The sequence below is a fragment of the Colias eurytheme genome, chromosome 15, assembly GCF_061535395.1.
Source record: "Colias eurytheme isolate Ceu_HAF_F1 chromosome 15, ilColEury1 Martin Lab GWU primary, whole genome shotgun sequence".
Classification (NCBI taxonomy): Eukaryota; Metazoa; Arthropoda; class Insecta; order Lepidoptera; family Pieridae; genus Colias; species Colias eurytheme.
In genome coordinates this window covers 33,990-51,888 of record NC_142994.1, presented here as the reverse complement: position 1 = coordinate 51,888, position 17,899 = coordinate 33,990, and the positions used below count along the sequence as shown (strand labels likewise).

General features: G+C 42.6%; 2 protein-coding genes and 2 long non-coding RNA genes across 4 annotated transcripts; 1 reads left to right on the top strand and 3 right to left on the bottom strand.

Annotated features, from left to right (window-relative positions):
• The first annotated feature begins 200 nt into the window (after nucleotides 1–200).
• LOC149902075 (uncharacterized) lies at nucleotides 201–1,784 on the top strand. Its single transcript, XR_016457548.1, has 2 exons — nucleotides 201–378; nucleotides 1,592–1,784. It is a non-coding gene; the product is annotated as an uncharacterized LOC149902075 (long non-coding RNA).
• On the bottom strand, nucleotides 1,775–14,184 carry NAT1 (N-acetyltransferase 1). The gene is made up of 7 exons (XM_090110368.1): nucleotides 14,012–14,184; nucleotides 13,449–13,724; nucleotides 12,395–13,223; nucleotides 12,215–12,318; nucleotides 6,719–7,198; nucleotides 3,539–4,114; nucleotides 1,775–2,439 (listed from the first exon to the last, which is right to left on the bottom strand). The coding sequence occupies exons 2-7, from the start codon at nucleotides 13,572–13,574 to the stop codon at nucleotides 2,377–2,379; spliced, it is 2,178 nt and encodes a 725-aa protein (XP_089966494.1). The 5' UTR covers nucleotides 13,575–13,724; nucleotides 14,012–14,184; the 3' UTR covers nucleotides 1,775–2,376.
• LOC149902074 (uncharacterized) lies at nucleotides 10,433–11,812 on the bottom strand. Its single transcript, XM_090110369.1, has one exon. It carries the CDS (start codon nucleotides 11,711–11,713, stop codon nucleotides 10,568–10,570), a length of 1,146 nt encoding a protein of 381 aa, XP_089966495.1. The 5' UTR covers nucleotides 11,714–11,812; the 3' UTR covers nucleotides 10,433–10,567.
• A 1,715-nt stretch (nucleotides 14,185–15,899) lies between the features above and the next one.
• LOC149902072 (uncharacterized) lies at nucleotides 15,900–17,899 on the bottom strand. The gene is made up of 2 exons (XR_016457547.1): nucleotides 17,758–17,899; nucleotides 15,900–17,300 (listed from the first exon to the last, which is right to left on the bottom strand). It is a non-coding gene; the product is annotated as an uncharacterized LOC149902072 (long non-coding RNA).

Below are 17,899 nucleotides of genomic sequence, written 5' to 3'. Positions count from 1 at the left end.
TAAGTTTGAAAAATCTCGGAGCAATTTACAAGCCAATTTGACACTGGCAAAGTCTTTGCTCATTGCCATTCGAAAAAAAATTCTAATTTTGACATTGACACTTGACGTTTCAAAATTCACATTTCCAATTTCCATTTTCCACTAAAAGCAGCCTGCAGCTTGCACCAAAGAATATACTACTCACCTTCGGCGAGAGCTTGCACTGTGCAGTAAAATTGTGAGGACTGAGGCGTGGAGGTGTGATAATTTCAACCTTGACGATGTTTCGACTACCTTTTGGAGAGCGAGTAGACCCAATGGAGGAGAAACGACAAGCAAGAGCGAACACAATCAATAGCGTCGTGACCTTTTGCGTTATTTGCGCCGCTATCCGAGTAGGTAAGATGCTCATCGAAGTGCTAGACGTGTAGTTGCTACACATATTGATCCAAATGGAACTAAAGATAGTAATGATAAAAAAGTGTTTTATAAAGCATGCATTTCCTAACTTTTAACATGATAGGTACATTGTATTGTAACTGTCGCAGTCATATGGTTGAATCTATTATTTGATTGTAAGACAACATCTAATTAATTGACCAATGGATAACTCTTCAAGTTGTCTAATGTAACGTTGAACATAATATAGCATAGTCGTTGGAATGGGTAAGGCAGTGGGTTAGGTTAGCTCGCTATCGTCATTCAATGAAATAGCAGATTCAACCAGATATCCTGTAATATATGTATTTTCTAATTTGTTTATTATATTAGCTAGAAAGCTTTGTTGTTCTAATCAGTTTCTCCAAGACTGGTTTTACCCTAAATTTCTTAGTACCTGTCTTCCCTGATTTTTCTTGAAAATTCCATAATTCAGGGCACATATCTTAGTATACTTAAAAACATTCTCATTTCAATATATTATAATGAAATATATGAAGATATAAAAATCCAAGCATTACTTGAGCATGGTTTTGCTAGTTTTACATGTGTTCTGAATTTAACCTATTCATATCTCGCATTTCCAATTTAGTGTGAAGTACTCTATCAATGCTTTTATTCCTCAGTGTATGTTTTTGTCATTTTTCCCATTTTTTAAGAACGGTGATCATTCTTCCTTCTTCATTGATAAATTACTGAACTTCTAGTAGTAAAGATGCCACCACTGCAAGGTTTTCGTATAATAGAAAAAACCCCTATATTTTTAGGTCCATAAAGTTTAGCTTAGTATTTTTATGCTATGTTCTTCAGCATGAGGCCCGTACATGGACCACTTCAAGCAGTTGAGACCGACGGCTTGAATTTGTGACCGCGCCGTGAACTATGGACATTCATTCAGTGCCGTACACGGACTGCTCGAGCCTTCGCGACCGCTTCAAGCCGTCAACTGCGCGGTTTGTAGCGACAGCTCGAGCAGTCAACAACCCACCACTCAAGCAGTCCGTGTACGTCGCTCAGCTGTTAACTGCTCGAGCCGCCCGTGTACGGCCGCTCTAAGATTTTGATTTCTGCTCTCATTTTGTTGATGCTTGAGAATAAGTGTGGCTTCCAATTTGAAAATATGTATTAAAATGTATTATGAAATTGTATATAACATTTATTTGTATTTTTTCAGCGCCCCTTATAATAGAATATGGTGGATTCTAAGGAAGTACCCACTTCAATTCAAGCTGTTATTAGTTACAGAAAGACGTGGCGATTACAATGGAGAGCGATGTGTATTAGACTAGACAATGTAAATGTATAGGTATTTGATTTTGTGGAGCATAACAAGAAATAAATAAGATCCAACACAATGTAATAAATTACACTGAAGTTTAATTCTCATCCTGAATACATATATAGACCATTGTTACTTAACCTGGCATCACTTCACAACTTTGTTACAATTCACTCCATCAACATACAACAGTTTCCAAGGGAACAATCGGTCACATAGTTACCATTAATTAACTATTACAAAATTCTATAATCTGATAATACAATGAAATTTAAGCATTCTTACAGTTTACTCACTACATTCATTTAGTATTGAAAATAAACGATGATGATATTTATAATTAAAAATTGATTTAAGTCCTTCATCTTAGATAATATTCTTTACAATTTCAACTAAAATACGCTCATTGCGGGAGAGGGCAGACCGGAGTGCAACCATACGTTCAAACGAACACTATACATTGTATACATTTGTAAAAGTATCAAAATCGAGTAAAAGGCCTACAAAAAATTATCTCGAGATACTAACTTTTGTTACATAGTATAACCTAAAAATTGACCTATTTAACGCTGGAGCGCCGAAGCGTCGGCGTCGCAGGCTAACGAGGTTGGTATTAAACTATTTGGCTTAATTATATTTATATGAGATGAGCGCAAAGAAAAGCGGTGCGGTGATGCGGCTCAGTCCTCCGCCTCCTCGTCCTCCGACTCCTGCTGCTGCAGCCACGTCAGCCACGCGTTCACCTGCGCACCAGAGTAGCATAACATGTACTGCATTGCCGACATTGCATTACGTGTATGATTTAGTGACGATAATGTACATTATTCAAACACTACAAGTAAAGGAGTGTAAAATCGTAAGAGCCTCCTTATTTGAATTCGCCTTTAAAATTTTCAGATGGATGATATAAGGTCAGTATTTTCAAGATTGTCCATATACAGTGATGGACGTTTAATTAGAAACCATAGAAATCTAAATAACAAGACACATAGAAGTGCTATAATGTCATAATTAGTATGAAAACCGCTGTCGCCAAAATCAACACATTCAAACCGAAAGCTAAACAGTACACACAAGTAAACTATGCCTTTTATTGGACAGCTTGATTTTAGTGAAAACTAACTTAACTATTAAATTAAGCTTTTGAATATGTATCCTAACGCACGAATTTACGGTTTATTTTAGAATAACATCCCTAAGTATATGAGACTTTTTGCTCCAATACGAACAAACGTGATAATAAGAATGGTCGACTGTGTCATTCATTGTTATTTCGATTACTATGGTGACACTCGTAATACTTGTAAATATTCTATAATTTTAAGGAAAAACGGCATTATTTCTAAAAAAAAATATTTTCCGATGAAATATTATTCCTTTATAAGTATAATTACAACTTGTGGAAGAATTTCCGCAATGGGAATTGCTGAAACACACCATGTATACACTCATACGTCTCCAGAGCAACTGAACAGTGACGAATGCACTGGTGATGTGAAAATCACCTGAGTGGCGACAAGGTCACGCACGCTTACGACTTCTAGTGTCTTGTTATTTAGATTTCTATGTTAGAAACACCTAACACGATGAATTAGTCATCAAATTTATTATTCAATAAATAAATATTATTCTATGCTATTCAATGCTAGTCTATTTCAAAAAGCATGGTACCTCTGATCAGGTGCCTAGAAAAGCTCGACCATGAAAAACTATCTCTAATTATGTTGTTACACAAATGTTAAATAAATTTGATGACTAATTCATTGTGTTAGGTGTTTCTAATTAAACGTCCAGCATTGTGTATGTTAGGATCGTTTACATAATATTATATTGGAGTCGTACCTGGAAGAGCGCCTCGCCCTTGCCCGGGTACGCGTCGGTGACGTCCTCGCGCCAGCGCAGGAAGGCGTCCTCCTCGCAGACCTCCATGTTGTACAGGTACATGAACCAGCGCAGCAGCATGCCCTTGGGGTAGCGGTGCGCGTGCGCGTGCACCTGCACGGCGTACACGGCCGCCAGCTGCAGCTCGGGCCGGCGGTCCAGCAGCGCCGTCAGCAGCGGCGCGTAGCTCTCCAGCAGCGCCTTCTCGCGCTCCACGGCCGCCCTGTCGCCGCCCGCCGAGCCCGCGCCGCGCGTCACCTGCTCGGCCACGAGCGCCACGAGCGTGGACACGAACGAGGCCGTCTGGCGCACGCCCGCCTCCACGTGCGTCTTGATCCAGCGGTACAGCGCGGCGGGCGTGGGCTCGAGCGCCAGCTGCCGCGCCAGCTGCGCCTGCACGCGCAGCTGCGGCACCAGCGCGTCCAGCCCGCGCGCCTCCAGCGCCGCGGCGCCGTCCGCGCCCGCCCCGCCCGCGCCCCCCCCGCCCGCCGCGCCCTCCGCCCCGCCGCGCTCCGACACGTACGCGCACAGGTCGATCTGACGAGTGAAAAATCATTGATACTATAGGTACTCATCACAAAATAAAGGCCCGTTTTGACAGTTAGTGCACCTGAAGTTCTCTATTTTTTACCCATCGAAATGTTCCGAAAGTAATTACTTTTTTCATTGATGGCTAAGTGTTGTGCAAAATACACATACACTTTGTATTCAAAGCAGATTTTCTTAGTGACGTTCTCTTTGTGAAATACAATGAGTAGCTCTATTTATAGTTTCAAAATGAACTTTCCTTTAATTTGTAAAGTAATGATATCAAAAAATAAGAAAAAAAAAACACTGAAATCTTTCATATTAAATGTACATGGGATATTCATATCTCATAATTAAGGTATGGGTGTGTTTAAATAATTTTAGATATATCTCGTTATATTTAAAAAAGGTATTATTGTCGTTTTACTCATTAGGTTAAGTACTTTTGATATCAGTTTAAAGTTTTTTGATACAAGCAATAATAATACGTGCGAGTTGGACTCGCGCACGACGCACGAACGGTCCCGTATTATTATCATCTATAAATTATAATAGAAAATCACGTTTGTATACTATATACTAGGTATGGAGACCACCCATATTATTTAATTTTTAGTATTTGTTGTTATAGCGGCAACGGAAATACATCATTTGTGAAAATTTCAGCTTTCTAGCTATCCCAAAAAAAGAATTGGTATCCGTATTCATAATCATAAGACCTTACGTAACTTAATTCTATGTCGCACTAAATACGGTCAAAATTCTCATTACTGTCTGCCATGAGCTTGGCTTGTTTAATGCATCGGTCAGTACAATCAAAAAATTTTTTTCTAACAAATATGTAAAATTGTTTAATTATTAGTTTTAGTTATTTTTACAAGTGTAGGTTTATAATTGTTTGCATGTTGTGTTCTTCTAGGAGTAGAAGGCCGTCCAACTAAAAGTCACAAAGATTATGAATGTATTTTCACTATTTCTAATAACTCAGGCCCCGGAATCAAAGACACAATAGAAAATCTATTGTGTCGTGGACCGAACCTGCCGTTCGGGGCTCAATGGGTTAAATGTTGGAACGTCCAGTTAGCGGGCCAAAAAATAAATAACTCACGATTTATGAGATTACAGCCTGGAGACAGACACACAGCGAAGGCTTAATAATAGGGTCCCATTTTACCCTTTGGGTACGGAACCATGCAAGTGTCATTTGTCGCGGTCTTAGAGTATATATATACTATCTATAGAGTGCGAACAACCAAGTGGGAACAGTAGGCACAGGTGGGAACAACACGACGTTCCCGCCGCGAGCGCTCGTAGTCGTGGTTGAGTGCTGTCGAAGTGCGTTGCTCTGGAATTTTTTTTCATATTTACGAATAAACATGGTGAAATGTGCAGTTCTATCTTGCAAAAACGATACTAGAAAATACACAAAATTGAAATCCAGTATCACATTTCATCAGTAAGTCGATTGTTAATTATACTTATTTTTATGAAAATAAATCTAGCATCGCGGGAGTGAAGGGGAAGTGGGAGGCGGACACGCGCAGGCTCGCTCGCATACCTTCGCGCGCCTCACTGATGTGACTTGACCAACGCTGTACTCGATAATTTACTAGAAGAACTATATTTTAACATATTACTAGCGGTCCGCCCCGGCTTCGCCCGTGGTACATATTTACGTTTTCTCTACATAAAAACCATCCTCGTACTTCAAGGAATATAATAAAAAAAGAATTATCGAAATCGGTTCAGCCATTCTCGAGTTATGCGCTTACCAACACATTTTGCGATTCATTTTTATATATAAGAGATTTATCTAACTTTAAAATTTAAACTCTTTTAGAAATGTATTAAAAATAATTTTGTGGTGTGTTTTGTATCATACACTTTCTAATATTATGAATGCGAATGTATTATAGTGTAAATGTAAAGTATATTGTAATGTTACGATATTATAATTTAACCGCTAAATTGATTTTTGAACATTTTGGTACCTGTATAGAATTGATAAAATTGAGTAAAAAAATTATTTATATTGTTTATTATTTCATTTTAAATTATTAATTATTTTTTTATTTTTATTTAACATTTTTTAAATACTATTATTTTATTAACTTTAATATTTAAGAAGTCCACACGTTTTTCAGATATTCCAATTAAACATTTTTTTTTAAAGTATGTACTTATAATAATTAATACAAGAAATATTCAAATGGAATAAACACACATTATTCAGTTGGTAAACAAATTTAAAATTACATATTTATACTTTATTCCTACATTTCTCTTTTAATAACATATTGAACATAAAATTTACTTAAGATACATACATATTAATTATTTACATAACTTATCGATAGCTCAACACGCAATTGATACCTACCCATCCCTATTGGTCACACACACATCTATATAGTATCTATAGCCGATCTGCCTACGATGTGCTCAATACACGCGCTCTATACTACTGTAATATATACTCTAAGGTGGCGGTATTATCAAACTTCTCCGAAACGGCTGCACCGCAGTCGTCGCATCGCAGTCAAACGAAAAATACACACGCATTCAGCTAAGTAGCCTTCGGACGCACGTCGGAACGTTATCGGATCCCCTCACCTTGCTCTCGTTGTAGAGCTGGTGCAGGCGCTCGGGGCCGACCACGTCGCGCAGCGCCTGCAGCACCTCGAGCAGCAGCGGGTGGTGGTGGCCGCCCTCGCACCACGCGCCCACGTCGGCCAGCGGCAGCAGGCGCGCCGCCACCGCGTGCGCCAGCAGCGGCGCCAGGCGCGGCGCGGGCGCGGCGCCCAGCAGCGCCCGCAGCGCGTCGCCCACGGGCGCGCGCTTCACGCCGCGCACCACGGCGCACGCGGCCGCCGCGCGGCCCTCGCCCGCCAGCGCGTGCTCCAGCACGGCGGCGATGACGCGCCGCAGCAGCTTGTCGGGCAGGTTGAGCTCGCGCAGCCGCCGCAGCGCCGCGCTGTCCTCCCCCTCGCCCTCCTCGCCGCCCTCGCCGCCCTCCCCGCCCTCGCCGCCGCGCGCCGCCAGCTCGCCGACCGCCTCGACGGCCAGCCGACACGCTTCCTCCTTGTTCGGGCCCTGACCGGTGTTCGTTTTCTTTTATTATTCGTTCGAAAAATCCATTGAAATTCAATTTTTTAAAGCGTCTCATTACAGTTTTAGCCCAGGGAAAGGATCTGTTTGTTTTTCTATGAAATCAGAGTAATATTCTACAAAACATGTATATAAATCAGTGACAAATATGTAAGTTAAGTAACTCTGATTTTTAGTTACCTTTTTCGACGGGTACCTGGACAGGTGACACCGGGCAAGCTCCACAAACATTCAGGTATAGAAAAGTACACAAGAGACTAATGTAAACCGAAAGTTATATGCTTTAAAAAAAAAGGATGCGTCTTACGGTTCTGGGATCTTAGATTAAAATGATTAGTAAAGAGACAAAGCTTCATAAAAAACGTGGTACAGTCGACTCTCGTTAATTCAAACCTACGATAATTCGACCCTCTATAATTCAAAGTTATCACGAGGTTCCTACAAAATCTCTTTATAAGGGCGCGTTCCCACTATGTCGTAACGACTAATTTATCGTTCGACGACTGTCGTCTCTACCTATTCCCATTATAACGATTGTTTGTCGTCAACTTTTTTTATCGTTTAGCGACTGTCGTATCTAGCTGTTCCCATTGGATCGCGACGACATTTTATCGTTTCTTGGCAGTCGCTTTGTCGTTTACACATCATCAGCAAGCTACAAATCTAGTCGCCTCTGCCTTCGCTTGGTGATTACTAGTGCGTTTACTCTCCTGAGTTCAATGGACGTCATAGATTTACGACTGTCGTGCTTGCCGTTCCCACTGTCACGACAAAGTGTCGTCACTGCAAAAACTGTCGTAGACGACAGTAAATTGTGTCGTTCTAAATGTGAACACCTCCATTTAAACATATAAGCCACGACACTTAAAACTACACGATTATCTGTCGTCACGACACGGTGGGAACGCGCCCTAATTCGAACTAAATCCATACATTCGCGTTGATGTCTTGTTTGTTTTAAAGCAAAAAACCATGAATCTCATCGAGTGTGTTACGATGCGTCTTTCCAATCTATACATAGCCAGAACGCAACCATAGGAAACTGCTCGTGTATATATTGTAATGCTGTTTTTTAAGTCTGTGATTACAATATATACACGAGTTTCAAACTCAAACATTTATTTATTCAATTAGACTTCTTATAGAAGCACTTTTGAAACGTCATTACATATTTTTAACATTTACCACCGATTCGGAAAGCAGTATCTACGGGGAAGAACCGGCAAGAAACTCGTTCTAAGAAGTTTTGCGTACTGATAGTGTATGCATTGTAATCATAGATTTAAAAACAGCAATACAATAATATGTATTATATACGCGAGCAATGGAAAGACGACGCGCTTACTCCGAAACATACACGATTAATCCGCATGCGTACTGGCGCTGTATGTTTTGGAGCGCTATTCTTACTTACTTCACTACAAAGTATACGCGGGTATTTGCGTACTGCTATTGTATAGATTGGAAGAATTTTGTGAAAAATCTATTTCCAATCTATACGTGATTAGTTTCACACCGTTGCGTGCTGGCCTTGTATAGTCTGGAAATACGCTGTTACGATATTGCACTAATAATTCAAGTAATGCGGCAAGGTGCAAAGAAATAACTTTTCATCGGTAATTAACTAGATAATCATTTTTAAACTTGGTTTGAGGAAAATTTTTGGCGGGCGCCATTTTGCGTCATTTGTCATAGACTAAAAATTTAAGAAATGGCATTGGGTATGAAAGATGTTTAGATAGTAATCACAATATATATTAGATGACGTAAATTTTTATATGTAGTGGAAAAATAATAATTTTACACATTTCTAAGAATGTAATGTGGATAATATTATTTAAAAAAAGGTTAAATCATGAAAATCAATTACCTATGCTTGTATCATTTTTTTTTTACATTGATTTTTTTTAATTGATAAGGCAGACTATTTACTAAGTGTCGCTTCTATGGCGTTGAGTCGATGACATCGCTTAATCTATGACTCACTAGCCGCCCCGCGCCGCCGCGCTTGTCGCAGATTTTGTTCGTGGTGTCTTCTCTATACGTAGTAATAATAGCTCAATGTTGCTATATAACAAAACGACGCGTTAATTCGAACTCATCGGTGTCCAACACTCGACAATTCAAAGTTGCAGAGAGAAAGAGGCGGAAAGATTGTAATAGACTACAGGCCCATGTTGAAAAAATTATGGGTCATTTGACCCACCACCTGACCTATCTAGAATGATATAAGAGCATAAAATAATAAGATTCAGCACTATGACGTCACTCGTAAGCTGTCCACCTGAGTGCAGGTGAGAATTGGAAAGTTCACGTAGAGATTTTCTCCCCTTGTCTCCATGATTTTTGTACGGCGTTGCGGAATAATGGCTTAAAAGCAGTATAGAAATAGTATGACACAGATGCCGTACAAAAATGGTGGTCCACAAAGTCGGAATTTATTTTTATTTTTCGACAGTTGCCGGGGTAAATTTGGTAATTTGATTTTGTACGGCATCTGTGTCATACTATTTCTATACTACTTTTAATCAATTATTCCGCAACGCCGTACAAAAATCATGGAGACAAGGGGAGAAAATCTCTACCTGAACCTTCGAATTCTCATCTGCACTCAGGTGGACAGCTTACAAGTGACGTCATAGTGCTGAATCTTATTATTTTATGCTCTCATATCGTTCTAGATAGGTCACCTGGTGGGTCAAATGACCCATAATTTTTTCAACACGGGCCTGTAGTCTATAAGCAGGTAGTCAGGTAGGTACATTTTGCGACAAGTTCAAACTTGTTCAATGAGCCATTGTTTTTGTTATGATTAGTTTGACTTTACACTTCTCACGAATTGGTATGTTTAGTTATCATTCGGTAACTGTAGAATAGCATTTAATAAATAAATAATAAATGAATTTGAATAATTGATTAACACTTATTCGAAGTTTTATTTATTTTCTCTCACAAATTTCGAACCATTTGATATTTCAAACTCTTGATAATTCGTAATATTTTAATTTTTAAGTCCCTCGAGTTTCGAATTAATGAGAGTCGACTGTATTTTATTATAAACTAGCGGTCCGCCCCGGCTTCGCCCGTGGTACATATTTACGTTTTCTCTACATAAAAACCATCCTCGTACTTCAAGGAATATAATAAAAAAATAATTATCGAAATCGGTTCAGCCGTTCTCGAGTTATTTTTTTTTTTTATTTTTTTATTTATTTATTTATTTCAGGCAACAGACAATAAATTGTACAGACCCATATTATAAATACCTTACAGACTAACATACATATAATAATTTAAAACTAAACTAAATTAATACAAAACTAAGAATATATTAAGCACTACACTATACACAATTCACGGCACTGGCGGTGTCATATTGCGCTGAACGGGCTTTGGCTGGGTGTTGCGAAGCCGCCCGCGAAACCGCCGGAACACAACACCACGGGGCCAGAACTCCTCGCTCATGAAGGTCGACAGCTGCTCGCTCGGTACACGCACAACAAATGAATTAAAATTCAAATTGTTGCGCGGCTCCAGGTGCTGGACCCTCACGATAAACTTGGTCTTCACCCGCACATACTCCACTACATCAGAAGCTTGGGTAGAGTGGTGCAGGCGGGACACGTACAGCTGCGTCGTCGGTATGGCGGGCCGCAGCAGGTGGTTGTTACCGGTCGGGGCGGTACCGCACTTGTTGGAGGAGGGCTTCTTTTTCTTCTTCCTTTTCTCTACCTTTGTAAAGCCTTCCTCATCGAGTGGATGACTATTCGCGCTCGACAAGGGTGCCGCACGGCGCGGGGAGTCCCTGTGCTTAACGGGATCTCCATCTCGGGTGATATCTTGCCGCTTTACGGGAGGCTTGGCGGCAGCGGCCGCGTAACCAGCCGGTGTCGGGTTGGCTACACGTGGCGGGCTCTCCGGGGGAGGCGCGGGTCGGGCGGGGCGCGGCGTGACGCGGTCGACGGCCGGCGGCGTCGTCAAATTCGCTGACTCAAAAGTCTCACGTTGCGCTCCACGACGTGTGTTCACATTTGAAACCTCCGTTGACCTACATAATGAAATTGAATCGCGCAGGGCGACGACCTCATTACGCAGCTCGTTGATGGTGGATTGGGAAGCTCCAAATTTGAACTCCATCTCCTTTAGGGCCGTCCTTAAAGAAGTGATATCCTTAAGAAGGCGGGTGACGTCGACGTGGTCGAATGTGACGGGAGGCAGCTTACGCAAATCCTTCGCCACGAAAGTCGGCACGTCGTCCGGATCGGTCTCCTTGAACACCTTGATGATGTCCCGTAGACTTCTCTCTCCCTTCTCGTCCCTCCTGCGAGACGGCATCCTATCGGCCATATTCAATGCCGAAAAGAGAAGTGATTTGGCGTCACGAATCTCTTCCTCCGTAAAATTGCTCGTGCAAAGTTGTTCTATGCTAACTTCATCCATGACATCCAGCTGATACTGCAGGAATGCCAGGACTTCATTAGGCACAAGCGTAGCGCTCATTGTTACGAGCGAAAACTTCGATAATAAAAAATATTAATTATTTATTATGAATATTCTGCACAGCGCAATGCGTCCGCTTTGGAGCGCGCATTGCACTAGACTCTAGTTATGCGCTTACCAACACATTTTGCGATTCATTTTTATATATAAGAAGATAGTGACTGTCTATTGCACATTCAATCATCAAAAGGATTACAACAGGTAAGCAAATAAGATAAGAATTTCTTCAGAATATTAAGAAGCTTTGCCTCCATTCTATTTACTCATGTGCCAACAGGGAGAATACTGCTTCATATTATATTTTTAATTTTTACATACAACAACATTGGATTGTATCGTTGTATACTGTGTCCCCTATGTATCGTATCACATATTTTGTCGACGCTCCACCTCGATATTATGTCCATCAAGGTTGTTTTAAGCGTCGTTTGTTGCTTTTATTTACTGTGCGCGTATTTAATTTTATGTACACATTCTGAATTTCTTTATTTAAAAGCATACCTTATCCTTCTTGGGCTTGTCTCGTTTGTCGGGCGCCGGCTTGATGGTGATGGCCGGCTCCTTGAGCAGCGGCGCCGCGTTCGCGAACGACGCCGGGAGGACGCCTGCCGAATGTAAACATGCATCGTCAAGGTTTTATCGTAACGCAAACGGAGGCCGGGGAGGGGCGAGGGCACTCACTCTGCGCCTGCGGGGCGAGCGGCATGGGCTGCGGCTGCGGCTTGTTGAGGCGGTTGGAGGCCGTGAACATGAGCGAGTTGGCCGCCGGGCGCATCTGCACGTTCTCCAGGCCGCCCGGCGCCACGGGCACGCGCGCCTTGCTGCCGCGCTCCTTGCCGTTGGCGCCCTGCTTGTAGTGCGAGCGCGGGAAGTAGGCGGGCGCCGAGCGCTGGCGGAAGGCGTCGCGCGGGAAGCCGTTGCCGAACAGCTTGTCGGCCGAGGGCACGAGCGGCGCGGCGGGCTGCAGCGACAGGCCCGCCAGCACGTCGTCCAGCGGGCGCGCGCGCAGCCCGCCGCGGAACAGCGAGTCGCGCTCGCGCTCGTGGCCGCGCTCGCGCTCGCGCCGCGGCGGGGACCCGTCCGCGCGCAGCTGGTGGATGGGCACGGGCCCCTCGGCCGACACGGCCGTGCGCGGCAGCCAGCCGCTGCGCCGCAGCTCCACCACGTCGCGCAGCATGAAGCGGATGCGCGGCGCCAGCTCGCGCGACGCGGAGAGCGTCTCGATGCGCGCGAAGTACTGGTCCATGAGGCCGCGGCCGCGCTCCGAGTCGAGCACGCGGCCGCACGTGCGCACGAGCTGCGCGAGGCACTCCAGGTCCTCGTGGTGCTCGGCGGCCGCGCGCCGCGCGAGCAGGTTCTGGATGCAGCGGTGGAGGATGGACTCGGCGAGGATCTCCAGCTTGCCGAGCTCCCCGATGAATTTTATGTTGCCGAGCATCTTGCACTTGGCGAGATGCCGCTTCTCTTCCTCTTCGGCCGTTAAAGTTTTATCATCGAATGCCGCGAAGGCCTGTAAGTTAACATAATATTATTAGTACCATATAATAGATATTATGTGTATCCCTATTGACAGTGGTGGTCAAATAATAAAGAGTAAAGACATATTGCATTGAATTTATTGATTATTTTTTTCCGCATTCGTGTACCTACTACCATCTCATGTGCCCTCTCCTTTTAGATTGCCTTTAATTGTTTTTGTTGTAATATTGATTTGTTAATCGCGACGGCGACCCACCTGCGCCCTGTTCTCGAACTCGGTGCGGCACTTGTTGAGCAGCAGCAGCTTGAAGGTGCAGGGCTGGCCGGGCGGCTCGAAGTTGGGCGCCTCCTCGCTCAGCCGCTTGCACAGCTGCGCGTACATTGACGAGTACTTGGGCTCGTCCAGTGCCTTCTCGAAGATCAGAAGGATCACGCCCTTCAGCACCTTGTCCGAGTCCAGTTCCAACCCGAGCAAATCATCGCTGAGTTTTTGGAATTTTTCCGGAGTTAGTTTGTTAAGTATGCCGCGCACCTGCGAATGCACAATTTTAAAACATGAATGGACATTGTTGACATTCGCTAAATAACTACATACATGCATTCATAGTATAAAGCAAAGTCGCTTCCCGCGCCTGTCTCAATGTATATTTAGATCTTTAAAGCTACACAACGGTTTTTTTATTTAGCTACTTTCATAGTATTGTCACTTGGAAATCTTTCGTGGGGCAGCAGATTGGGAACCAAATTGATGTTGCAAAAATCGGTTAATTGCGAGTCGCTTTTTTTTTCGATCAAGCCGATAAGAATGATAAAGCGAACCTTCCGGAAGATGATGTCGTGCTTGGCGTCGCCGTCGGGCACATCGTGGTGCCGCAGCGAGGATGGCGGGACCCAGCGCCGCCTCGGGGGGACCGCGGTCCGCCCCGCGGCGCGCAGCACGGGCCCCGGCTGCCGCGCGCTCTCCGTCTTGCGGCCGGTCTTGCCGCCGCAGCCCTACGCCTCGCCCGCTCCGCCCCACGCCTCCGCGCAGCGCTCGACGCCTGCCTGCCTGCCTGCAACATCCCCGACCGACCGTTACTCCGACCCGCCTGCACTTCACTCGACACTTCAAGCGAAGAGTGAACGGGTACCTTCTAGGGAAGCGCGCTCCATCATAGGCCACATCTCAGCTTACCATCAGGCGAGATCGTGGTCAAGCGCTTCCCTATCACACAATAAAAAATAAATAAAAAAAACTATGCGTAACTGCTGTGCTCCATTTTCGTAAAAACTTAATGTATAAAATACTAGCAAACCCCGCGAACTCCGTTTCGCCACCAGAGACACCTTTTCTTTGCTATAAACCTCACGGAGCCCGAGACCTTTCCAACGAATGCAAAACCGTGGAAATCGGTTCGTGCGTTCTGGAGTTATAGCGTCAGTAAGGAAAACCCGACTTATCTCTTATCTTATACATATATAAAATTATCGTGTCACAATGTTAGTCTGCATACTCCTCCGAAACGGGTGGACCGATTCTCATGAAATTTTCTGTGCATATCGGGTAAGTCTGAGAATCGGCCAACATCTATTTTTCATATGTACCACGGGCGAAGCCGGGGCGGACCGCTAGTTTTAATATAGTATAAGAAGATTTCTTTTTAATCTAGAATATCATATGTAATATGCATCGTTGTATTATTAAACCACCGATGTTATCATAGATTATAAGATGTTACGTACAATTCTAATTAATAAACATCACTGATCACATAAGAACAGAACCGCCCGCGCCATTTACGCGAAGGGATTTTGCTCCGCCGCGGCCGCGCCGTCACCTTGTATCACAAAGGTGCAATGTCAGACGAGTCTGTCGTCCAATTTGAATTTTATGGCGAATTACGCAATGAATTAAAAAAAATAAAAAGATAAGGTTAGAACTTAGAACAGACATCGCACCGACGCGATGTCAACGATACGAGAACATTGACCTTTGAAAATAAAATTGCGTTATTTTAATATAGTATTTGCGTTATTACACTACGCTTCAGGGGAGTTTTAAAAATGTTACATTCACAGATGCAAGTATTGAGGACGGGAGCATAACGTAAAAAAGGGTTGTTTTTTATACGTAGCGGACGGCCTTACTGCTTACATAAGGTCGCTGACTTGCGACAAGTTGGCGAAATGGCGACACATTAGCGATCAATCGCGAAACCGCAAACGTGTAGCGTATCTAGTATTAATCTACTTCTATCCATATTCTAGTTAATAAATATAATATATTTATAAATTATAAGGTATACGATCGAAAATATATTATGATATAAATTATAAATATATAATATTTATATCATAATATATTAAAAGGATCAGACAAGACATTTGTTTAAGTTGCATAAGTAATATATGAGTACTAAGTTTGATTATCATTAATCAGGTATTTAGCGAAAAAGCATCATTGTTTTGAAAGGGCGAGGTTGTTAATGATCGAGCAGATGGCATATAAACGTGATTCAGCGGTTTAACAGTAACCGTGCCGGGAGAAGCTCGCTGGACTCGGATTGCAGCCGGACCGGCCGGCGGAGTCATGAGGTGAGCGCGAGTCAGTGACCGGGCGCGCATCCCCCAGCTGCCCGGAGCGGCCGTCGACCGCGCCGCCGCGCCCCGCGCTCTCGAGCCCGCGCCCCGCCGCCCGCCGCGCGCCCCAACCCCGCCGCGCCCTAACGCACGCGGTTACGGTAATCGCATGCCAACGTGTGTGCTTACAAATCTCTCTATTCCTCTTTATTATTCATTAAATAACATATTTAATCACTAGAAATGGAGTTAAAAACGTATGAGACATTGATGAAAGAAATACCTAGCATCGGTCAGAATTTATGTACTCTTTTGGCGCCTTTGTTTTTAATTCAATGGCAATCGTGAACGTATCTACTTCAAACGATTGTATTCGAACGACTGCAGAGCCGACCAGATTAAATTTAACGAACATGTGAAAATTCTATTTTTACTTTTTCAAACATTCAAATATTTCGCAGCAGCACGAGGTCATTAGCCGCACGTACCTAACCTAGCCAAGGTCAAGATCTGCGTATTGTCGCCCGTCGGCGAGCGTCGCACTAAAACTCACCAATCATTTCTCGCTAAAAGTACATTGGATATACATATAGCGATTAATGTAATCAATAACAGAACGTGTTTCGAGGGTTAGTCAGTCTGCTCGATAATGTCGTAGTTGTAGGGTGGGCGATTCGCAATAACGGCACGAGCAGCGAGAGCACAAATAGCGAAGGGTCGGTCGCACGGGAGCGAGGGCGCGCGGCGGCGGCGAGGGCGCGGCGCGGGGCGACCCAGATGCGAGACCCGCTCCGCTACCATTGACCCAGATTTGTCCCACGGCGCCCTCCGACTGCACCGCGGCTCTGCTGCGGTCGCCGCTCACACGCGTCTTCCTTACTTTGCTGTTCATTTATTTTAATCCTATTTCAGGATACTCTTTAATCTTTATGAAGCCACAAAATATTCTATAAGACTGTTGTATTCCATAGATATATTATAAAATAACATATTCCCAATGCTAAGCCCTGAAGTGAGATACAAATGGAAATACTGTACAATCTATTTTTATAAACAACACTTTGCAAATATTAGTGACCTTAACATTTTGTTAACATTTATATTTACTACTTTTTAACAATGACAACAATTTATATAAAAACAAATAGGTTAGGTATGTTATAATCAATCTGTCTACAAGAATTAAAAATAAAGCTTTTTTTAATATGTTAAATAACTATTATATCCAATAATCATTGCAGTATCTAATCCACACACACAAATATTCGTAAGTCATGTGAAAAATTATTAGAAATTGGAAAATGGTTAAATAATTTAAGTTAAATACTAAATACTGATAATGGAAACATATACATACTTTTATTTGTTTACTTTGAAGCAAATGTTGAATTTTTTTTTGACGGAACCTGCTTGCTCTTAGGTGGGTGCAATTTACACTACAAGATATTGTTAACAAATAGTTTGTTAGTATGTGTGACATTAAATAAGTATTTAACTTTATTGTGTGTATAAAAGTGTTGTGTGTGTGAACCAACCAACCGACCAACACCTACAAAATATTTACATTGAAAGTTTTACTAACATTATTGAGCATAAGAAAAATACCATACATTTGTCATAAATAACTTATATCTCTCAACTTTTTTGTGTTATATCTTTGCTACATGTTGCTTAAACAGGTGAACAAAGCAATATTATAAGTGGTTATAAAGATTTGAAAATAAATCTCCTAATATTAGACACTTAACGCTATGAGGCTCTGCATACATTTAATAAAAATTCACAGAAATAAATTTGACAGGTTCACCAGGTAGCGTCACTAAAGAAAATATTTCAAACCTAGGTAGGTACCTGTTTCTTAAGGTTAGAATGGTACGCTTTTGTCTGGTGATACAATTTTATTCACATAATCTTAGCACGGCATTCAAATATCGATTTTGAGGTTCAATAACATACGAAATGCATCTTATAATTCTAGAATAATAGGAACTTGTAAAATGGCTCACAAAGGTGACGCATCGACACGATCCGATCGAATGATCTTGAGTGATATTCAGCGTAATGTAAAAAAGTAAGAGCTACATTTTTGGTACACATCCATTAAGTGGCATTGGTTGTATGAATCACACAATAATATGGTAAAATCAC

Coding starts and splice junctions, on each gene's coding strand:
- LOC149902074 (XM_090110369.1), bottom strand. CDS start 11,713: ATGAGCGCTACGCTTGTGCCTAATGAAGTCCTGGCATTCCTGCAGTAT.
- NAT1 (XM_090110368.1), bottom strand. CDS start 13,574: ATGTACGCGCAGCTGTGCAAGCGGCTGAGCGAGGAGGCGCCCAACTTC. Junction 4,115..6,718: donor AGCTCTACAACGAGAGCAAG/GTGAGGGGATCC, acceptor TTCACTCGTCAG/ATCGACCTGTGCGCGTACGT. Junction 2,440..3,538: donor AGGGCGAGGCGCTCTTCCAG/GTACGACTCCAA, acceptor TCTGGTGCGCAG/GTGAACGCGTGGCTGACGTG.